This window comes from Diadema antillarum, unplaced genomic scaffold (genome assembly GCF_040938485.1).
Source record: "Diadema antillarum isolate AM-2024a unplaced genomic scaffold, OU_Dant_1.0 seq00000386_RagTag, whole genome shotgun sequence".
NCBI lineage: Eukaryota > Metazoa > Echinodermata > Echinoidea > Diadematoida > Diadematidae > Diadema > Diadema antillarum.
This window is the reverse complement of record NW_027271384.1, coordinates 1,453,595-1,478,620: the sequence shown is the minus strand read 5'-3', so window position 1 is coordinate 1,478,620 and position 25,026 is coordinate 1,453,595. Positions and strand designations below refer to the sequence as shown.

The following is a 25,026-nucleotide window of genomic DNA, read 5'->3' as shown; positions in this document are numbered from 1 at the left end:
AACACACAATCCAAGGTATACGCTCACATACAAATGCAAATGAATACCCACACACATACATACATAACGTATAATGCATAAATACATATAATACAGACGTACATTTATACATGCAAATACTCATGCATCAATAAAAACATACACACAGAGACACACACCCTTACATTCATGCAATGACACAATATGTAAATATTATACAAATAATTAATATTATAAAGACTTGCATTCATAACAAAAGTAACACAGATCAGAGCAAGGTTTGAATGTTAAAACAATGGGTGGACAACAAAGCGAATCTTATGACTAGAAAAAAAAAATGGTGTTTCTCTGAAATAGCTAAATAAGACACTGTGTGCAACAACATTAAAGTGTATTGATGTGACAGGACAAGACAGGCAAGTTTGCAATGAAGATAAAATGACTAAACAAAACAGAAAACTAGCACAGACAAGTGACTAGACAGATTTTTGCCAGATAATTCAGCCACGAAATCCATGTGCACTTAGGCAAAATATAATGGTACTCACTTTCTGTGGACTGAGCGTGCCAGATGCCAGGGCGACAAAGTCGTCATCAGAAATGGTCACGGTGACATTGGCTTTCCCACTCTTGGGCTCTCCGGTGTACACTGCTCCTCCTTGCTTCAGGTCAACAGCTTCATGCAAAGTAGGAGGAAAGACACAATACAGTCATTTCATCCATGAACTGGACATCATTTAGGTCAAGTGGGTGGTATTGGCAAATGAGGTTTGGACTTCGACAATGTGAGAAAATAGTAAACCTTACTTTAGAGTCACAAGAAACAGCAACAATAATAAAGAGTTAGATCTGACTCTGGGTTCCAAGCAGTACTGTTTTACATCTTATTTTCCCCTCATTTTTTAAAAAAGTATTTACTCTTAAAGACTTACAAAGAAACAGGAACAAACACAAATGACTGTAAGGTTCCTCTAGACTATGAGTAAATAAGACATTTGCATCATCACCATCACTATTAGAATTGTTATTATTATCATTATTATCATTATTATTATTATTACTATTATTATCATCATTATATATATTGGTATTGTCATCAATAATATTACGACAAATATCATTGTTATTCATCATTACTGCTATTACTACTGTCATGAAAGAAAGCAATGATAATACTGGAACCAATAGTTCTTTTTGTGTTTTTTTTTTTTTCCAGCAGCACAAGAAAGTCATTATTGTTATCAATTTTATCAATTTCTCTTAACCCATCATAGATACTTGTCACACACACACACACACACACACACACACACACATGCAAACAATGCACATGGGTTCCTTTCAATTACTTGGTGAAGGAAAAAGGAAGTTGCAGCTTCTAATATCCAGCATCATTGTCAAACATGCATATTTTGCCAGGTATCGACACAGAACTGGGTCAAGAAATTGGGAAGTGTCGGGTGAACAAATGAAACACAGCTGATTACTCCCATATATGTTTATTTTGAACGCTTAGCTGTCGCTGTCTGCACTGAAGGACACAGAGTGGCACAATGTGAAACAGACACGGGAAGTGTCTGAGGACACAGAATTTCAAAGTCATTCTTCTGATCGACTCACTGACGTGTACGTACTTTGCTGGTGTGTAACTCTTACACTGCTTGTGCAATGGGAAGGAAGAGGGAAAGAATTTGAAGTTGGAAATGTATGTCAGTTTTAGGAGTTACTTCGTCAGATGCCTGGCATAATCCTTACACATTGTGAGCGCTGCCTACTGCCAATACCAGTTTCATCTTCACGAAGAGTCATTGTACTGCACTGATATCTCAAGCAAACTTTCACTGTCATCATTGCAACTACCAATTTACTAAATACCTGTTCCATGAGGAAATTCAGTCTGCAAAGCACCCTGGAACATAAAATGCAACTTTCCTTCCAATCAATCAATCAATCAATCAATCAAAAAAAATCACTCACTCAATCACTCAATCAATCATTTACGCACTCACTCAATCACTTACTCACTCACTCACTCACTCACTCACTCACTCACTCACTCACTCACTCAATCAATCAATCAATCAATCAATCAATCAATGTCTTCAACATGAAGAGTTATACTTTAATTTCCCAGTTGCCATCAACTATGCAGTAGCAGGTAAAGAAAATCAAAATGAAACATCATGGTATATGAAAGGCAATATGAAAGGTGATTTGAAAAACAACAAAATCATAGAACGCCTTTGATAGTTTCAAAAGAGAAAATCCTAAAACTGTATGACATGCTTGTGCAGGTATGTAGTATGAATACTGTAAAACGAGGAATGTTCGCGTGCATTTTAATTTCGTGAATTTCGCAAGCTCCTAGATTCGCGAAATTGAAATGCACGCGAAAGTTCTTGTCTACGCTGTGTGCATTGAATGCCAGTGGCAGCTTGCGAAAATTTAATGCGGCAAAAGAGGCTGTCGGCTCCAATTCGCGAAAATTCATGCCGCGAATATATCATGTTTTACAGTAAGTACAGAAAACAGATGATGATGATGATGGTGAACAGCATTTATAAAGCACCATTTATCTGTATTAAACTCAAAGCATGAACCGATTTCCACCAGGCTGCCATCAAATACTCACTCCACACTCCCGCCACTTTGCCATCCTTTGTGATGTTGTACTGGATCACTCCGTTCACCTTCTTCACAAGGTCTGGAGAGCTGTCGATGATACCCGAGACAGCAGAAAATACCATCTCTGCCTTCAGGCCCGAGGACGGCTGATGTACGGAGTTGGGAAAAGAGAACACGAAAATCTTTGCTTGCATCATGATAGAAGTTACAGTAGGTGGCAGCTATCAAATTTGTCAACACGGTTTAATGTCTGTACAGTGGACTCATAAAATCATGACTGATTTGATAGTCACCACATACTTGCCAATGAGTTAAACAGAGGTAATTGTGTGAGGGAGTGAAGCACCCTACATTAGCCACAGTGTGAATGAGGGGGTTGGGGGTTGGGAGGGGTGTTTCTCTCCCTGCTATAGTGCAGAGCTACGTTGTTTTTCAATAGGAAATTGCTTGATAAGGAGACATATTATTTTGCACTTTACTAACTATTTCATAGTAATTACCACCATTTCAAGTTCAACAATGAATTATATTTTATTTAATACCTTATTTTGGAGCTACTTTCGAAAGAAATGCACGTGTGTTGAAAGCAAATGGTAACTTAAATCATACTCACTTACTTAAATCAAACATCTTACTTGCCAAAAATTCAGTAGATTAGAGTAAAAAAGTGAGCTTATACACGTACATACTGAGCCACATCTCACGCACATAAAAGTTCCCGCTTAATTCATTCAACGCAACGAGCAGGGTGCGTAACCCGGTAAAGTGGTGCCCTCACATCCAACTGGACCTCATGGAAGATCAGCCCATGCAGCTGAATATGGGCTTTCCAGCCATCTTCCCAGATGGAAAAATGAAATAAACAAGGTTTGCTTGGCACAATCACTACTCATCAGGCGTACCATGCCCAGTCACCGGTGGCCTGACATGTTATGGACATGAGGCACAGTTAATCATCTACTTGGATTGCTTTCTGGCTTGAAAAGTTTCCTACCTGTTGGGTGACTGCATCACTCTGTTGAGTCACTCCATCAAGGTCGACGTAGGCACCGGAGATGCACACCTGACCGGTTTCTGCAACCTGAAGAACAAATTGGTAGATTTCTGTTACAGAGTATGCACCCATTTCTATGGTCTATCCAACCATGCTTAATAAAACAACAATCATCTCCACTTCTGCCACAATCTTTTAGATTAGTTATTGTCTATAACAACATATTGTCTAAAAGTAACATCAATAATCAATCAATGGTCTTCGAAACTGACATGAGTGAATTGATAATGTCCTACAACTCAGCATAGATGTTCTTACATTAGGTATTTCATGGAATAATGTGCATGTAAAATAACTAATTACAGCTGATAGAATCAATGCATCACTAACACAGAAAGGTGGTCCAGATAATAACACTCTATAAAAGACCATGTGGTAATGTGATACTTATGAATAACATCGCTATATCCAAGGCATCTAGCCTCAGGAATCCAAACAGGAAATATCTTTTGAAAAATCCAAAAAGAGTTAAAGTTTGATTTTCAATCTCAGAGGAGATACACGTCTGATGAAAATCCAACTTCTCATAAATGTAAAAGTACTCATTTTAATCCCTATAGATTGTGATATTAACAAAAAAGATGTGCATGAGACATTAATTCATCTGTTTAACCCACTGAGGACGGGCTGATTTTGCTACAACACACATTTCCCATAGACACCAGCCCGAGCATACTCGCGACTCATCTTTAACGGGTAAATGGGCCTTGGTCATTATGCAGTATGAAGTACTTGCTGCTTGATACAAGGAGATAGTCTAGTTTTTATTACATATATCACATTTCACAAGTTTACTTTCACATCTCGTAAATCTTGTCTCAATTAAATACTTCCGTATGATACCTGGAGACACCTACAAAAGGTGATCACAGCAAACTATCATTACTGTCTCTTTAGTTGTTCAATGCTCAATCATTAACTGATAAATCTGATGAATTCTCATCCACCCTTCTCAACATAACATTGATCTCTGAGCCAACAGGGACACATAGTTTTGACATAATTTACCGTCAAAATTTGTATCAATCCATGGCTATTCTATATTTGTCTAATTTGTACAATCTTTTTGTCAGTATTGTACTTATATCATCTTTTTAATGTACTAGCATTGCGCAATTCTATCACTGACTGCAATACAATTGAAATAACACCATTACTGAATTGAACGGAATTGAATTGTGAGTGCTTTAACATAACCAAAGTCTGAACTATTCACAAGTTATTCAGGCAGGGAGATCACACTGTTCACAGCAAACAGAGTTTAGTACCCACTTCACACTTTATCTTCACAGCACTTCCTGCTATTCATCCAGTCATGGCATTGTTGGATATCTTTCGTTCACTCTCCAGTGATTTGATTGGTTCAGCTGAGTTCAACTAATCAACAAAGCTGTGAAACTACACGGTCAGTTCTACATAAAATAGATACAGGGTTGTTCCTCTCTCTCTCTCTCTCTCTCTACACCCCCCCCCCCCCCCCCCCCCCCCCCCCATCTGTAAGTAAGTCACTTGTCAAATATTTCCTTGTTTTAGAAAAACAATTATATCACCTCTTTAAATTCAGGTACAGTTCATTCATGATCAATTAGTGGAGAATGAACTCAAAGTAACATTGACATTCACACATTACCACTAAAAGGACGTAACTCCTGTGAAGAGTGTCGGAAATTTGCTGCTATCTGCCATACACAGCAATCATAGCCTAGAAAGAGAGCACATCTGATTTAAAAAGTTAAGTGAAAGAGAATATATGAATATTCATTATAAACTAAATGAACCTTTTCCTTTATCAATTGATGGGAAATTTGTTTTTTGGAATTTTTCCTTTTCAGTGGATATAGGCACCAATGAGGTTGAGTTCAGCAGTGCTTGTTCTGTGTATGCAGTGACAGTGATATCTTAATATGTTTGTCTCACAACTTTTTTTTTTTCCCCCAGTGCTTGACCCTTTGAGGGGGCCCTGACTGGACACCTGACTGACCTTGCTCTCGAAGTGGATTCTGCTCCCTTCCTGCCACATGTCCGTCTGGATGGTCTGACCCGGGATGACCGGTTTGGAGAAACGGACCTACCCGTCATGATGGTCAGCGAGAGAATGGAAGATTATTAGTTTTTTTTTCCTCTTCTTTTCACAGAGTATGGTATTTGGCTCACCATTTCTCAACTTGATGAGGGTCAAAGAATTACAGAAGGAATGTGTGTGAATTTGGAATGGACTTGCTAGACTGAGTAACAGCTTCATACACAGACACTGATATAATTATGACCAGGCTTTTCTTTTGCTTTGTTTTTCTCTCAAATATTCATTGTTACTATTAACACCAATGTCACTGACCACTGTCACTGTCCTGTTATCTGTCTGGTCACTCACACAGAAAACATGGACAAACAGCAAACAAAGGGAAAACATAAACACACAAACATTACACTAGAAACTATCATAAACATCAACACAATAAAATAGATTCCAAATTCATGTACACATGTAATGCACATATCATTACCAAATCAGTCATTTCATCGATGAAATTATGATTTCATTACCATTTCGGACAAAATATTCATTTCGTTACGAAATGTTATCATTTTGTCACGAAATGACTGATTTTGTAACAAAATAGGCCATGCGACAATTGGCGCCCCATAAAAAACTATGGTCTTTGTCCATGGTTTAAACCATGGATAAGATTGTACCACCTTCGTGAATTCGGGCCAAAGTGTATGTTGAAAGCAGAATACAATATAAGGAAATTAATGAGGATTTTAAAATACTATGTCAAAAGACAATAAACATGATTATTATATCTGTTATATGTCTCTATATATGAAGGGAATTATGGGGGAATGTGTGGTGTAATATGCATACCTTGATGGCTTTGAATTTGGTGACATCATTTCCAGCATACTGCTTGAGAACGTGGCGGGCAGCAAATCCAAAGGAGCAGAGACCATGCAGGATTGGCTGCCTGAATCCTGCAGAAGTTGAGAAAGAGTAAGGGTACTGATCCCTGAGTGGAAGTGCACAACTTAAGGCTCATTCACACACATTGCTACAGTGCGAGTCGAATTACTATTCAAACGGCACTCTTCCGCGCTGTGGTTCACACATACACAGGCAAAAATAAAACTCCATCTATCAAAATCCCACAGACAGGTTCAGCGAGAAAAATTGTGATTTACATTGCATCGACTCGAGCTAACAAACTCCTGCAAATACCTTTCATCTTTCTTCTTATTTTGAAAGTGACAATCTTTGTACTAGTAGCTGTTTTGTGCACTTGGGGGGGGGGGGTATGTTTGAGGGAAAACTTATACTTGCAATAAAAGAATGACAACTATTGGCTTGAAGCCAGGCTATGTGCGCATAATTTGGTGCCATGTGTCACCAATCACTATCCGTCTTACCTCCCATGGCAGCAAACGATGGGTCAATGTGGAGTGGATTGTAGTCACCGCTTAGTCTGTAGAGGGCAGCCTGGTCAACCGATGTCTTCTCCTGCATGGAGGCATCTGGGGCTCGAGAGGGCGCTTTAACAGTTTCCTAAAAGGGAACCACACAGTTAATGTGTGACCAGAAATATTTGTGGTATGAAATTTTTATGAATTGGAGCCAACAGCTTTTTTCAAAGGCGTGAAATTTCTGCAAATTGGAACTGGCATTTCATGTATAGTGTAGACAAGAACTTTCGCATGCATTTGAATTTTGTGAATCTTCGCTCCTCTCAAAATTTGCGAATATTTCATGCTTGTGAAAATTTCTGGATTTACAGTATTGTAATATATGCAATTATTCAGTCATATGGAAAAAATATGCAGAAGTTTGTCAAATAGATCCCTATACATCAGTATAGGTTCCCCTTTATCAGACATTTTTATTGTGGTCTGCCTATGATTAACAACTGACTCCATACTTTATCCAATAATCCATCAAGTCTGCAACGCGGTATCTCTCAATAGAAAAGTGAAGATGTAGCAACTCTCCCAAGTATGACTGAATTCTAACCTTGAGATGGGGCGAAGTCCGCTTGCCTCCAAACCCTCCAGCTCCAACGAGGAAGACAACGTTCTGGTTGACCATGACCAGTTCATCACGCTCATCGTAGGAATTTACTGAAAGTGACAGAAAAGGAGCAGGGAATTATGGGCAACACATTGACGTCAAAGTCCTGAGAATAAACAGCAGATAAATTCAATAATGGCACAATATTCTAATGATGGACATGAAATGATCATAACAAATTTCATGACATTCCACACTCATTACAAAAATCATTGAAAGCATCTTAGAAATGCTTAAATGAATTATTTTTTGGCTGTTGCCATGGCAACTGTAATCACCACAAGTTATGCACACAACTTGCTCAAAAGCTGGAAGAAGTCAACGGTGCTGAATATTCAAAATCCTTATGGGCTCATTTTCGGAGTGACTGTGAACACAAAAGCAAGGGTTCCACAATAATAGAATAAAACAAAACATTTAACCACATTTTCAAAATGTGCTTGTTTGAGAATGAATGGTATTCCATACTTACCAGTACCATAACATGCACTAAGATAGGAATGTTTTGATACCAGAATACACGTGGTGAATTGTTGTGAAGTCACTTGAAGAGAACTGACCATTAATGATGATGAGGGCTCCAGACTTCTTGTCAAGGATGTCCACTATCTCGGCTTGGTTCTTAAGTGTCCCCGCCGTTGCAAGTGGCTTCAGGATCTCCAGGTACTGCTCACCGTGTAGGATCTGTCGGGTGAAACAGTTCAGCATTAGCTTATCATAACAAATGCTGCTTGTTTACAGGGGCAGATCCAGGAATTCCGTAAAGAGGGGGCGCGTTTACAAAATTAAATGGGGGGGGGGGGGGGCGCACGCACCCCTCCCCCCATTTTTTTCTTTTTATTTCTTTTGTTTCAACAAAAAATAAAGGGGGGGGGGTGTGCGCCGGTTGTGGTCCTCCCTGGATCCGCCTCTGGTTTATGTGAATGCAGTAGAGGAATTACAAATCTTGATTACTATTACCGAGCTAGTAACTTGTTCATATGCATTAATGATTGTACATATATACGTATAGTATGTTTATATCATATACACAGTATTTAGGGTTGATGAATGTATGTATGTATGCATAAACAATATGTATCAATATGAACGACGAAAGCTCAGTGAAATTGAACATAATATTTAAGAACAATACTGTATAATCCATATATTTAGCAAGTCTAATTTTTTTTTTTATTTGGACTTCGTGACAAATTTGTGAGTGACTGGTTAAATTTGCTTTCATGTAGTACAGCAAAATACAAAGAAATGCATACATGCATGTCGCATTCACGTCAGGATTAGAATTAATATTTCTGTGTGTTTTAAAATTTGTGAATGGCTCCCGACTTGCAAAATTTGTGAAAATAACCCCCCCACAAAATATGTGCCGTATACAGTATACCTTGGTCACATCAATGGACTCGAGGCCAGGGACAGACGTTAGGCCGCCCATGGCAGGGAATGCTGGGATGACACCATACGTGGGCAGGACACAAAACTCCTCATTGAGCTCAAACAGGAATTTGAGGTGGTCAGGCTGTCTGGTGGACACGCCCACTGTATTGAGATGACGAGGAGAGATGAGAAGGAGGAGGAGCAAGAGGAGAAAGAAGATATAAACAAGTAGGAGAAAGAAGGAAAAGGAGAAGTGGAAGGAGATATAGAAGGGAGGAGATCAGGAGATGGAAAGGAAAAGACATGGAGGAAAAGTGAAAGGTAGAAGAATGAGAAGATAGAAAAGCAGGCAAAGGAGATGAAGAAGGTGGAGAGGAAGAAGAAGAAAATGATGGAGATAAAGAAAGAAAAGAACGAGGAGAAGTAGTAAAGACAAAATGCAAAGATGATAACAATGAAGTGAGGACTGTAAAACAGACTCTGAGCAGCAAGTACTAGTATGCAATCTATGAATTTTTTGTTGTTGAAACAATATAGTTAACACTAAAATCATAGTGGTTAGTCTTCAGGAATGAATCTTGAAGTGCTAACTTTCTTATATGTTGAGGAAGACGAGAAAGTAAAGAAGCCATGCGTAGAAAAGGCTAGGCATTCTGACGCTTCAGATACGTGTACAGTATAATGGAAGTGTGTTTGCTACAATAAATATATTTGTCATTTTGGGAAAGTTTGGCACAAGAAAAGGATGTGGGATCTACACTTCTTGATGTTTTGTTTTGTTTTGTTTTGTGTGGTTTTTTTTTTTTTTTTTTTTTTTTGGGGGGGGGGGGGATTGTAGCTGCCGAGTCTGCATATCAAAGTCATGACATTAAACTGTCATTTTGTATGTTCAGAATGCTATCTTTTTTTAAAGATCTACTTATATCTACAACTTTTGATCCCCCATATTGAAGTTCTGCATTTTAATCATGATGTATGGTGTCTTACAAAATCAAACAACATTCGAAGGTGTAAAATGTTCCTGCATACCACTCCTACAAGGAGAATGTTTCCAAACTCACTCACCTCCAAGTGCATACAGAATGACATCTCTGGATGTGTAGCTAAAATCCACAGCAGGCATCTTCACACCAATTGCTCTGGACTGTTTGAAAAAAAAAAATGATTTCCTTGTCAATCAAATTTGGTAGATATGATCTTATATTATGTCACTTTCTGTAGTAAATGAGCAAACACATATTATCCACATAACCACATCAACAGTCAACGGGGATAGTATGAATTTTCACAACACACAATATATCTAATGATAGCAGTACAGGCAAAAATAACACATTGGTGCAATTATTTATCAATGGGCCAAATATGGACTAAATGATTCTGTCATGGTGAGGTAGGACCATTCATTGAAAAGTTTGCAATATTTTCTTAGTCACTTCATTACACTTCATGCTGTACAGCTTTTTGATTACACTGACTTTTGTCTCTAATGCAGAACATTCTCTATTCATACAGAATTTGAAAAAACAACAACAATATAACTACTATCTATAACTTTCTGAAACTTGAGGACCTGTGCATATTTGATGTGTTAAATTTGAGAGATAATTCCTTTTATAGCTCATGGCATCTCTCTGTCATCTAAAAAGTTGCAATGTTTTACTATGCAAGAAACATATATTACAGCCTTAATCAAACATTTGGATATATATTCAATTGTCCTGAAATGTATTATCATATTCCTTGGCAAAGTTGTTTTGCATACTACAAATACATATAGAAGCAAACAAATGGATAAATAAACAAATAAATAAATGATAAGATGACAAAACAACAACAAATGGCAAAACAGAAACAACATAAACTAAAATGTCACATTAAAAATGCCTATTTTCATTTTAGACGTCTTTCCTTGCCATCTGGCCAATATGGTCTAGAAAGAAGAGCTACAAGTTAAACCCTCTGTGTGCTTTGAGTGCTGATTTCCACAGAAAACCCCATAGCATTTAACACATTGTCCAAAGTCACTGGCACAGAGAAGGTTAAAGAAATCCCTCACCGGATTAAAACCTCCAGCACCATCATCACTGGTGCCTTGACCAGCACTTCCCGCATCAGCATTCGCATCAGAGGAGGAGGAGTCTGTCAAGCTCTCCAACATGTAAGACATTGAATCTGCATGCAACGTTGGATAAGAGAAACTAGAAATATCACTTAAGGTGATTAATACCCCCGCCCCGTGACGACAGTCTTACCCAAGGAATGATCTTTCCTTGATCTTCTGCCATTTAAATGCCGTTACCATGGCAACGCAGCTTCCGACACGTCCGAAAAATTGTATGTCTTGCACATCTTCCCACCAAGACTATTGTGTGTGCCACATTTCATAAGCTTTTGTCAAAAACTGAGGAAGTACACGTAGTTCAATCCATAAGATCTTTCCTTGATCTTCCACCATTAATATGCCGTTACCATGGCAACGCAGCTTCCGACACGTCCAAAAAATATGTCTTGCACATCTTCCCACCAAGACCAATGTGTGTGCCACATTTCATGAGCTTCAGTCGAATACAGAGGAAGCAGTTCAATCCGCAAGATCTTTCCTTGATCTTCTGCCATTTATATGCCGTTACCATGGCAACGCAGCTTCCGACACGTCCGAAAAATATGTCTTCCACATCTTCCCACCAAGATCAAGGTGTGTGCCACATTTCATAAGCTTTGGTCAAAAAACTGAGGAAGTAGTTAAATCCGCAAGATCTTTCCTTGATCTTCTGCCATTAATATGCCGTTACCATGGCAACGTACTTTCGGGTACTGTCAAAAAATGCGTCTTGCACATCTACAACCAAAGGCACACATCTGTACCAAGTTTCATGGAAATTGGGCAAAAACTGAGGAAGTAGTTTGCAACACAAAATTTTCCATCATTTTGGCTCATAATATGTGAGCTGTTACCATGGCAACATACTTTTTGTCACTGTCAAGAAATGTGTCATGCTGACCTATATCCTAAGACAAACATTCAATATGAATTCCATGAGAATTGGAAGAACACTGATGAAGCAGTTTTGCCATGAAGCATTTTGCCCTATATTTTACCAATAACACGCCGTTACCATGGCAACGCACTTTTTGCCACTGCGGAAATATGTGTCTTGCACATTAACATATTCAGACGAACATCTGTACCTAATTTCATAAAAATTGATCAAAAACTGTGGGAGGAGTTCGCGACGCAAGATTTGTACCCATTTTTGCCCATAATATGCCGTTACCATGGCAACGTACTTTTGGGTACTGTCAAAAAATACGTCTTGCACATCTACAACCCAAGGCACACATCTGTGCCAAGTTTTATGGGAATCGGTTGAAAACTGAGGAAGTAGTTCGCGACGCAAGATTTGCAACGGACTGACCGCCCGACCGACCGCCCGACCGACCGCCCGACCGCCCGACCGCCCGACCGCCCGACCGTCCGCTGATTCCTATATACCCCCTTCAAACTTCGTTTGGCGGGGGTATAAAGAATAATCATACATATCATGACAAGGCAAAAAGAGAGGGAAAATGCAAGAAGACACTAGAGACCCAAAATTAAGACATTATGGTGTCATATGCAATGGGTATCATTTGGATTAATGAAATATACAGTGACAAAGAGCAATACATCCTGAACACTCACTCTGGTGGAGAGAGTGGTAGATGTGTCAATCACACACATTATCCCATGGTCAGGTTTAACCCATTGAGGGCAGTTTGATTTTGCTACAGCACGCATTTCCCATAGATGCTTGCCAGAGTATACTCGGGACTCGTCCTCAACGGGTTAATACCTACAGGCATGTATGTTGTTGCTGTTTTTTTTCCTCTCTCTCTCTTCTACTGGGGGGGGGGGGTGCAGGCATTACACTACAAGATATTTGAAAGCCATTTTTTCACTATGAAACAACCTTGTCATTAATATCATGGGCTCTCATATCACAGTGATACTAATTACATACAAAACTACATAGAAAGACAGATACTGAGGGAGAACAATTCTACATGAGTAACATAAGTGTACTCGTTGAGGAGTAGGTTCAATATGGTATTTGATCTCTGCTTAGTCATTTGCAAAGCAATAACTGCAACTGGCCATAAATCAACATCTCAAAGATAATGCCTGAAATGCACAAGTTAATAAGGGTGGCCAATGAATTGCAAAACAAAACAGCAGCATTACTCTTACACAGCCAAAAACAAGCATTCTTTTAATCATAGTACCATTGAGCTTTGCCCTCATCCTCTCAGAATATTGCAGTGTAGTAAATGAAATAAAAAATGTAAAATCAAGCAATTAATCTTCAAAGTAGAGAAATTTTCACACACAGGTCTTTGCAGCATCATGAGAGGTTCCAAGGTTTGAACATTGTACTTCATCCCTGGTGAGCAAACAAAATCTGTCTAATCTTGCAAGATCCCATCAAAACCAACACATCATTTGTTTGCACTGTAAATCTGGGCATCGAATGCTGTTTTATGTTCACACAGAATGGTTTGATGTGATGGTTTGATAGACATGGGTATATTTCACATGGCATTGGTGTATCAACGAAAACCTCCTGATCTAGTACAATGAAGTAAACACTGTATATTATTGATCTCTTGAATACCAACAAAACATGTTGACGAGAATGAGAAGAAGACTGAAGTAATCTAGTGATGGGTACACTTTGTGCTGGCACCACCTGTCTGCCCATTTACACCACCTCATCATCACTTGATGTCACCCTCTACCATTGGAAACACAAGCTTTACACCACTGGACACCACCTCTGTACAACAGGTGCTGATACCAACTCTCACGCATAAATATATCTCTTCCCCAACCCTCTACCACTAGACATCACCTCGCGACACTACATCCCTATGACTGCATCAAGCATCTCTTCTTTTTAAAATGGACACCGCTTCTTTCTACACCATGTGTCTGCCATTAGCATTGACGACAACTTTCTACCACTGAGCGCAGCCTTGCTACCACTGGATACGAAATGCAACTCACTGGGCAGCCCCTATCTCCCATACATGCTCTCTGAAGTTGGTATAAATGCTGTCATTGATTGATTACCTTGGGTGCTTGAAGGGTAGTTCACCTCTCCCTCAAAGTCACAGATCTTCTCCCAGTTATCACGGACTGTATGCGGACAAAAAAAAAAAAAAAATAATAAATGCCTTTAGTTACTCATTCATTACACATTCTTTTAATATTATTTGAATGTCTTGTGAGATTTTGAGCAAATTAACTGTTCATTTGTCTGTCTGTTTTAAAGGGCAAGTCCACCTTCATATACATAAGGGTTGAGAGAATGCAGCAATATTAGTCGAACACATCAGTGAAAGTTTGAGGAAAATTGGACAATCCGTTCAAAAGTTACGAATATTTTAAGTATCTGCGCAGTCACTGCTGGAAGAAAATACTACAGTGTATGATGTCACATGCGTACAACTATATACGAAAATAAAAAGAGAATTTCACAAAACTTTACTTTTTGAATAAAGTGCACATTTCTTCAACTTGCTACTGACGTATGTTAAGGGCAATATTATTCCCCCTGCCTTCTGAAAGAGAGAAGTCAAGTGTTCTTTTGTTATGCGAGAAAAATGGAAATGTGTTGAATTTTCTTTATTCTTTCTTTATATCGTTGTACTCATGTGACATCACAAGCTATAGTAGTCTTTTCACCCAGTCGTGACTGAGCAGAAACTTCAAAAATTCATAACTTTTTAACGGATTGTCCGATTTAGCTCAAACTCTCACTGATGTGTTCTACTAATATTGCTGCATTCACTCAACCTACATGTCCATGAAGGTGAACTTGTCCTTTAATACTCTATTTAAGTTTTATTCACTGAACTGTTATGGAAATTGTAACAACAATGAAGAAAACTAAATATACTGGTTGTTAATGGCACTTGAATTACACACATACAAACTTGTCAAAATATGTAGTACATAAATAATTAAATCTCATGTGATTAAAGTAACACATACACACACACACACACACACACATACACAAATGACAATCAAGAAATACTACGTGTTGTGGAGAAAAGGCGTCAAAAGATTGTAAGATTCTGCCTGAGACAATGAACAATAATGATATAATTAGGTGACAATTTGAAAAAAAAGGAGTAAAGTTTGAAGAGGTCAAGTACTTCGTAATACTATCTTAAGAGATCAGGCAAATGAATTCTGTACCTGCACTTTGCTCCTCTTCATAACAATCAACTAGTGTTATAGTTTGACATGAGCACATCTGGTATCATTGAAAAAAGTTACACATACAATTACAGACATAATTTTGGGGTTAACTAAGTTTTAAACAGCACATCTATTTTCTTCAACAGTCATCATATGCAAAGTGCTATGTATCTGTAAAATTTCATGAAGAACTTTAAAAGTATACAATGTATCATTTTGAATCATATCTTGTATATCCTTTCGAAAGGCATTTCAGAGTTGACCTGACCTCACAAATACAGCTACTTTAAATTAAGATATATATTTGTACACTGATAAGGCGATTAATCAGTAATGAAATATTGTCTGTAGGCATGTGTGTAGGCATATTTTCTTTACCTGATTCTGGTGTGAAGGGCTGGTTTGGTTTCAGGCAGCTTACTCCTACTGTTCTTTGCCATCTCACTGTTAAATACACAAATGATGGCTAATCATGGTAATGCCACAATCATTCACATCTGAATGCAGTTACAATTCTAATAAAACATACACAATTAAACTGAATTACTGATGTCTCCACTGAATTTGCTGGACTGATTCAGATGCTTGTTGATACACTACACAATGTATGATGATATACCAAGGGGTGAAGCACCAGTGTGCAAAGTTATTCTTGAAAATGCATACATTACACCTCAAATTAAGAGTCTAAATACACCGTAACACGTATTAAGATATATAATACAACAAGATAAATATTGTCTAGTTTGAATTGATTCCTTTCACCATTTCAGGCACTTGGAGTAGAATATAAAAGCAAAGAAAAAGTTATGGGCTAAATTTCGCATACAAGTGTTCAACATATACAGATTTAAAGACTAATGCCTGTTTTAATTACTTTTGTCCTTGTAATAAAGTACCATGTGCATTGGGGTTGGCTAAACCTCTCACATTGGGGCACTTACAACACAGAAAGAAACAAAATATTCTCTTGATATCTCTTTCCAAGTGCTTGGATATGTTGAATTAAAAAAAAAAAAAAAAATCAGACACATGTACCTTATCAATTACACCAAGTGGAAAACTCTCGCTACAGACACTTTGTTTGTTTGTTTTTTTAAAAGATTGAATGGGTCTGAAGAGATAGAAGAAATGAAAATAGATTCATACTCACATTGCGACATCCATCCGGCACCACATTCAAAGACCCCTCCATTGGCCTCACAGTCCTCGTGGCTCAGGTAGGCAACGACTGGCGCCAAGTAGTCTGGCTTTAGCCTCTCAAAGATCTCTGCACAAAACGAGATTTCTTAATACAAGTGAAAAATGCCCGACTGTAGCATTCTCAATTATAACTGCCAATACTTGAATGTGTTTGGATGGTTTAAACTCATTAGAACAAAAAAACCAACAACAACAACAACAATTATAGTACCTGTAGCCACTACATTTTAGAGATATATATATTTGATGTGGGCACAGAACATTCTCAAAAAGAACTTGTTCAAAATAGAATGCACCTACATTCTAGATTTTGTCAAGAACAAATCTGCATATCCAATATTTCTTCTAGTCCACGTCCATAGTTGGAGTGGAAAATTTGCTACTTGCTTCCGAGGTCAAAAGGTAGTTTTTGTTGTTCATCTATATATATTCTAGTATATCATTCAACTTCAAAGAATTCCAGGAGTATGTCGATATCATCAATTCTGGAAAAAAAAACCCAAATAAAAACAAACAGAGCCTCATCATCAAAACCTGTAACTTGGAGACTTTTATGGTACAAATGCTACTATGACCAGGAATAGACACCAGTGGCATTACTCAGGAGGAAATTTACTGGAAGTAAAGACATGCTCATGACAAGAGGTTTATATGGAGAAATATACATGAAAATTACCAGGAGGCATGATGTCCTCCGTGAGCCGCGATGCTGCGATCGGAGCGATGGCATTGCAGTGGATGTTGTACTTGACACCCTCCCTGGCCAGCGTGTTTGAGAGACCAACCAAACCAAGTTTGGCTGCAGGGGGAAAAGATAGAATTACACAGAGTCTAAAAAATATTGGGAGTCAAAAGGAATGACTGTGTCCATAATTTTCAATGTCATGTGACCTCAATCAGTGTACCAACACTAATTCCTACCATCAAAGAATTTTAAGCAACTTAATAAAGGGCATTTGCATTCTGAGTAGATATCTTCAAAGCATATCATTCTAGTTCAATGACAGCAATTTGACAAGATCGCGATGCAACATACAATTTATTGAAAGCCCCAAGCTCACTTTGGTGTCACTTATGGGATGGCAGTAGTACAGGCCACTATTATCACATGACTCCAAAATGCTTGGTGTCATATTAAACCAATTACATGTTAACAACCAGCTTTCATTCACAACTAAAGCTACTATATGTAAGGACAAATCAAAGAGCATAACGCCCCTTGCACAGTAGACTATGCGATGGTTTTGGCTATTAGATTGATCAATGTGACATGGATGAGTTTGGGAAGGCTTGCACATGAGGACTGAGCTGCATTGATTACAAGGTCATGCAGTTTGCATTTATATCTACCGTGATACAAAATAAACATCCCAATGATCAATGATATATCTGCAAAAGATCATAGGGTCATATTGCAGTTATCCTCTCCTTCTTCTCTTCTTGGTTGTTTCTCAAAGTCCGAGGAAAACTACATGTAGGTGCTGTGTCCTCATTGACTGTTTGCATGTGGCTGTGTATAAAGCCAAGTGGTCATTCTCGTTTTCAGTGTACCTGCACTGTAGTTGGCCTGGCCAAAGTTGCCATAGAGACCGGCAGCGGAGGAGGTCATCAGGATGCGGCCGTATTTCTGCTTTTTCATGTGGGGCCAGGCAGCCCGGGTCACCATGAACGAGCCGCGGAGGTGGACTCGTTGGATCAGATCTGGAAGAGTCACAAGACAGGACCGGCTGTAAGCACAGATGACACCCTAATCCATGGCCTACGTGGAAGTCAGTGTTTCACTGGACCAAACTGGAAGCACTTAACCATATCCTGGAGGAAGTAACTTGATGTCTGAGGAAATGATTTTTTTTTTCATCATGTCTATAATTTTGTACATATATATAAAATATTGCAAGAAAAACAGATCAGACCAGATGATCTGCTTTATTCTGCTCAACATGATTATAATATTGGGACTGCTTTGAATTCAAACTGATTTCTCATCATTTGTGCCACATTGAAGTGGGTGGATACTGTCCTGTGAATGTAACACAGAGCATGTGTTATGCAATCACAATGATCAATAAAACCAAAATGAAGCTCAATCAAGCCAAAATGATGCGCAAGATTTTTTTTGATACACTCAGAAAGCAAACTGTCTGATTTCCTGCCCACTGAACTTAAAATCTTACATTTCTCACTGATTAACAAATTGATTGCTATCAATCAATCAACAGGAATCTCTCTGAGGGATAACTTTCCCCTTCATGTCATGAGGTAACTTACCCCAGTCCAGATCACTCATTCTGGCAATGGAACGGTCTCGCAGAATCCCTGCATTGTTGATGACGATATCTGTAAATGGAAAAAAAAAAAATGTATTATGATCATGTCTCATTCCCCTTTTTAGACCGATGCTTTACAGATCTAGAAGCTAATGGGGGAGAATCAACATGATATTCCTGTATTTTGAGATTTTGAACTACAGGAAATTTGACTTTCACAATCTTAATGTTTACGTCAAATTGCAGTGTATCGAAATTGTGAAATATATTTAGGGCAAAGCTTAAATTTGTCTGACGAAAGGTACTGACTAACTAGTGCTCTTTCATCTTCTGTCAACAAATGCATTTACACCAAACACTGAATACATTCTGACTACCAAGCTGATCTAGAAGTACTGTAACAAGGAAAAATATTCTTTATGCCGTTGAGGACGAGTCCCAAGTATATTCGTTCAAGTGTCTGTGGGAAATGCATAGCAAAATTCTTTATGCCGTTGAGGGCAGTCTGCACAACTTTGTCTCCATCTTCAACAGAATCTAAAACAAAACAAAATAGAAGATATATCATAGTGATAAAAAACATCATGAATAACTGGATGAGCGTTCGTTTTATCACAATCAATGGAAATTACCTTTACTTGATAAGACTTTCGCCTGCTGGCGCACGCCGATCTGAGAGAACGGGATCGTATATTGAGGAAAGTGAGTATTGTCCCAGGTCTCGGTTGAAGGTTTTCCCTTGTTGTTTCTGAATGTGAATTGCTTCACTTATCCAGCGTGAGGTTTTCCTAGAGTCCCTGGCTAGGATGGAACACTTCTTCCAATTGATGTGGTGGTTTTCACTGGCCACATGCATGGTCGCTGATGGCCGACTTGTGCATGTGGGAGGTGGATTCCTTTCTTTTTCCTCTTGTGTAGAAGGATGCACTAACTGTGTTTACCTCTCAGATTGGTGTGCGCCAGCTACGTCGGCCCGTGGGAAGTCCTTCTCACAACGCTCGATCTGAAGAAGCCTGCAGAGCCAGCAGGCGAAAGTCTTATCGAGTAAAGGTAATTTCCATTAATTGTGATAAAAGGAATGCTCATCCAGTTGATTTTCCAATCAGATGAACCTTTTCAGCGAATCATGAATAACTGTGAAACACTTCTACATAATGACCCAAGGAAATGTCAGACCTTGACATCAGAAAGGACTTGTAATGATAAAAGCCACTGCACACAGTCTCAATATAATTACCAGGACATTTCAAGATGATAAGGATAACTGGTATATTGATAATTAATTAAAAGTAACAAATGTTCTTGAATTTGCTTACATTGATTTGATAGCCATGTGTAAATGTCCATCTTTACAGTTGAGGCTTCTCTGTGATAGCATTGTATGCCATCATATTGGTAGAATGCTAGATGATCATTCAAAAATATTACATTGTTCAAAAAAGAATTCAGTAGCATGGCTGTGGCAACTCTTTCCAGATTAATATTCTATACTACACTTGAATATTGCCAATCAGGTCCATAGTTTTCTTTAATGTCCATTTGATTATACTAAAATTTTCTACACACTGTTCACAAGGTTCCATTGTTAAATCTGAAAAAAAAAAAACTAGAAAAGCCCTTGTAGAGCGCAAACCTCCATCAAGCAGCTAATTTCCACCCATTATTACATAGGCATGCTGAAAATCACCCAGTTTTCCAATATAGAAACTTTTTGTTTACGTTATCAGCTTTCAGCTACGTAGCGCCTCGCCAGGGCAGAGCACGCGCTTTAGAGTGCGTATATGCAAACCTCAAATATGTGTACACACAGCTTGAACTCCCAAGTTCATTGACCCTACCTGCCAAAATATCAAAATCCTTCATAAAATCCATAAAAATTGCCAGATCAATACCAAAATTTAATCATCTGTTTCTTAAGTCATTATCAACTTTCCTGCAAGTTTCATTTGAATCTGTTCACAACTTTTTGAGTTATTTTGCAAACAGACATACAAACCAATGCCAATGATCACTTAATCCTCCTTCCTTGGACAAATGGTGGAGGGCAAACAAAACAAAACAAAACAAAACAAAACAAAACAAAACAAAACAAAACAAAACAAAACAAAACAAAACAAAACAAAACAAAACTTTCCTTTTGGAATAAATTTCCCCCTCTCCACTCTGCAAACAAATCCCAAAAGGCACTACAGTACCGATCAAGCGCAACATACAGCTGTCTTACCATAGTTGGCGACAGCCTTTCCCCCTCTGGATCTGATCTCATTGACGACTTGATCAGCAGCAGCAGAATTCTTGCCCTGACCAGCTCTGTCTCCACCAAGGTCATTGACTACCGGAGAAAGCCCAAAGAGGTAGACGATATATATATCGAGAGAAGACATTGAGAGAGAGGGGAGGAAGGGTGAGGGGGGAGTGAGGGAAGGAATATATATGTAATGGAGGGAAGTAAAAAAGAGGGAGAGAAACAAAGAGAACAAGGGAATAAAACGAGCAAACGAGAAGAGGAATGCTGAAAATATGTACTTTCTATACTACTGGAAATACTCTCTATACAATGCTTTGGAACAATACACATATTGATATTCATACCTCCATTATGGAATCCATTAAGACTCACCATAAAACTTATTCAAACCGTCCCTATGTCTGAGTATAACTATTGATGTGACTATGAACTTCTGTTTTGAGTAATCTTGCATCATTGATATCATTTATTATATTCCAACAGATGAGAGTGTACAATTTCCAAAAGAAAAATTGCTACAGATGAGCTATCTATCCTTATACTACTCAAGTGGAATATATTTATACATACATTCTGGAAATACATCTGGTCAAGTAAAATGGATTAAATGAAGCGTCCACTGCTAATACAATACATTTGCCTTTCCTTACTTAGCAAAGACATTCAACATATCAGAATATCAGAATACATTGTCTTACCAACAACTGAAGCTCCTCTGGAGGCCAACATCAAGGCATACTCCCTGCCAAGACCTGCAGAAAGTGAAGAAAGCACATAATTACACCTGTCTAAATAGAGTTTTATTTCTTATTTTCTTATTATGACAGTTCGACAGATGACAAATCTGAATCGATGTATATTTTATGCTAATAAGTATACCCAGGTACATGTATGGTTATCAAACAAGATATCAGTAGCACAGTAGGCCAAGGTATGTATGTTATAGCAGTATGCATTTTTGTGTAGAGCCCTGTTCAATTCCATTTACAGGTCATGTGTATGATGTGATGTGTGATGTGAACCTGCTTGCTGCACTGTTAAATGCAACTAAACGTTACACAGCCCTGTCGCACGTTTCTGTACACAAGTGTCACGAATGTAGAAGTTCTCTGAAGTTTAGTAGAACAATAAAAAGTGTGAATAATAGCCTAGGATCTTCAAAAATGGATTAAAAAAAGAGCGCTTGTAACGTTAAATATGGCGGTGTGATTTTCATTTTTGGTCTCTTAGCTAACCTAAGGTCGGCTACAAGAACAAACTGAACATCAGCTGTTGAGGCAGAGCAGAGCCTGAGAGAGTGATAGCACCAGTTGCCGTGCATGTGTCGTTTGTTTGGTTTCGCAGAAGAATATGATTGAAGTACAAAACGTTGGTTCGACCAATTGTTGAGTATGCTTCCACAGTTTGGTACCCATCTACCAAGAACCTAATCCACCAAGTGGAAATGGTCCAGAGAAGAGCTGCGTGATTCACTTTAAATCGCTACCATAACACCTCGAGTGTCACCAAAATGCTACAAGAACTTAGTTGGAGTCTGGACGACTCTGGAACAGCGCAGAGAAATGACAGGCTAATTATGATGTACAAAATACACAATAATCTCACTCCTCTTTCAGCACAGGACTATATCATCAAACAGGCTACTCAGTTAACGAGAGCCTCGCAACCACACTCCTATCAGGTACCATATTCGAGAACTGAATCGCATCGCCATTCGTTCTTCCCAAGAACTGTAAGGAACTGGAATTCCCTGTCGTCAGAAATTGTTTCAGCGCCATAGTCGATAGTTATGTGGGATCATTTCGAAACCGTCTAACGGTTGATCACAGTGGCTAGTATTTTCGTCAAATTTTCTATGTGCTTGTAAATATCTGTAAATAAATTGTATTATAACGTAATAGCACAGTCTGAGAGAATCTTCAGTCTATTGAGGAGGCAGACTTAATCAGAAGAAGAAGAAGAAGAAGAAGTTGTTTTAAGAGTAAATTTATCTGACACATTTTACTACCAGTGGGACTGAGAGTATCAACCGCTCCATACAAGCTCACCTCCTCCTGCCCCAGTCACAAGAGCAACGCGGCCATCAAAACGCAGATCCTCCCCCATCTTTATCAACAGCACAGAGGGCTACAGATGTAATATCTTCGAGCATTCAAGTTGATTGTGTGTGGTAAATTTATTTAATCTGGCGTACCTCGCGAGTAGACCAACAAAGTATCAAAGTTCAGTGTAGCCCGACCAGACGCCGTGCAATGCGATTTCCACACACACGAACACAGTGCGTAGTGCACAGCAGCAACAGACATGTGTGTGTTCAAACCCAATTAAAAGTTTTAACACTCCTTCTTACCTGCTGCCAGCTGACTGTAGTACCTTGCTGCGCGCATCTCTAATCAGTTTCTTGTCAGTAGCTCCATAATAAAAATGCTCTCCTCAAGGAGGTGTCTGCATTACCAGTATAGTAAAGTCTGTACTTTATACAGTATATCTGTACGATAGTGAGTAGATTTTGAGTATTTAGCGCACCCGGCGGTTTGACTGGCGACCAAAGGTCGAATATCACAGATGAATACAAAAAAGGAATGATTTCACACACAAATATGACGATCGAAAGCGTTTGCAAATTTCAAACAAATAATACAAGTACTATAGTTAAGGTTCTATAGAACTTACAGGAAAAATATGAAAAGTTTGATAGCAAAATGGCCTAGATGCCATTATGAAATTCTAAAGTAAGTAAAATATGTCAGATCTATACAGCAAATTAAATAAAACCTTTCCAGTGATACCTCACAGTAACAAAACAAAGGGATGTTATTTTGAAGTTTCGATTGAAAATAGTATGTCGGGCTATATCATACTTAAAGATTTTCTTTGTGCGTGTTTTTTTTTCAGCTTTGCAAAAAACCTTGTTTGTTGTTTGTTCGTTTTTATTTCCGTCTTCATATAAAAATACATACATTACAAATTGCATATACATTGCATATACGTACAGAAGAAACGGGGGATTGCCTGTTCAGTCATATTATCAAAATATGTCTGTTCTTCCACAGGGTCCCTAATTTACAGTACAATACAAGAATAATAAACACTGTATATACAAAACATAAGAAAAAAACCTTGATAATAACAATGGATTTAACTCGTTTAACGACAAACCCCTTCATATTTCTTAAAAATTTTCAACCAGAACTTTCTGCATGCCCCTCTGTCTGTACAGTACTTAAAATCCAACCATAAGGAAGATTGAAATAAAACTAAACAAAACACAACACAACACAACACAGAAGGCAATCCTACGACTTTTTAAAGGTACGAATCGTATGTATTCACGTTGACATAATGCATATTTGTATTATGGGTATAGGGGTATCTTTGGTCATGAAGTTCCAATGGGTACCTTCGAATATGGACCATTTTTTAAGAGATATTGTAGAAAAAATGTCTCCGCATGATGTTAATAATTCATGAAAAAAAAAATTCCTTTGATAGACGGTCGAACGACTTTTTAGAATTCTATACATTCAGAACAACTGAAATCGCTCCCGTTAAGAGTGGTTCAAGGTACCTCATCTTTACCGAGGCTGTGGGGTTGAGTAACTTTGGGCACTACACAGGGGCGGATCCAGGAATTCTGTAAAGCGGGGGGGGGGGGGGGGGGGGGGGGGGGGGGGGGGGGGGGGGGGGGGGGGGGGGGGGGGGGGGGGGGGGGGGGGGGGGGGGGGGGGGGGGGGGCGCAACACATATTTCTGGTGCCACTTCCGGGTTTCATTTCATTTTTTTTTCTTTTGTTTTTTAACGACGAATAAAGGGGCGCGTCCGTTATATGTGCGCCCCCTCTTGATCCGCCACTGCTACACAACAGCTTGCCTTGGAATGTGCACATTTTCTACTGTAGATATGTCGGCCTATACATTAGTTCGACTTGAATAATGTTTCCTCTGTAATTCCATTGCATCTCAA

The 25,026-nt window shown here is 38.6% G+C and overlaps 1 protein-coding gene across 1 annotated transcript; it reads right to left on the bottom strand.

Moving 5' to 3' along the window:
- Positions 1–1,491: 1,491 nt before the first annotated feature.
- LOC139731835 (peroxisomal multifunctional enzyme type 2-like) lies at positions 1,492–23,304 on the bottom strand. Its single transcript, XM_071642710.1, has 21 exons — positions 23,112–23,304; positions 21,762–21,815; positions 21,040–21,147; positions 19,307–19,352; positions 18,817–18,899; positions 18,100–18,249; positions 17,225–17,347; positions 16,499–16,615; positions 15,724–15,789; positions 14,209–14,274; positions 11,155–11,270; positions 10,161–10,239; positions 9,103–9,257; positions 8,279–8,402; positions 7,662–7,768; positions 7,064–7,199; positions 6,525–6,631; positions 5,640–5,726; positions 3,599–3,685; positions 2,612–2,750; positions 1,492–1,505 (listed from the first exon to the last, which is right to left on the bottom strand). The coding sequence occupies exons 1-21, from the start codon at positions 23,167–23,169 to the stop codon at positions 1,492–1,494; spliced, it is 2,022 nt and encodes a 673-aa protein (XP_071498811.1). The 5' UTR covers positions 23,170–23,304.
- Between the last annotated feature and the right edge of the window lie 1,722 nt (positions 23,305–25,026).

Excerpts from the sequence above, each read along its gene's own strand:
- LOC139731835 (XM_071642710.1), bottom strand. The coding sequence starts at position 23,169 with ATGGGGGAGGATCTGCGTTTTGATGGCCGCGTTGCTCTTGTGACTGGG. Across the intron at positions 7,200-7,661 it reads GGACTTCGCCCCATCTCAAG|GAAACTGTTAAAGCGCCCTC; the intron begins GTTAGAATTCAG and ends GTTCCCTTTTAG. Across the intron at positions 6,632-7,063 it reads ATCGTTTGCTGCCATGGGAG|GATTCAGGCAGCCAATCCTG; the intron begins GTAAGACGGATA and ends CAACTTCTGCAG.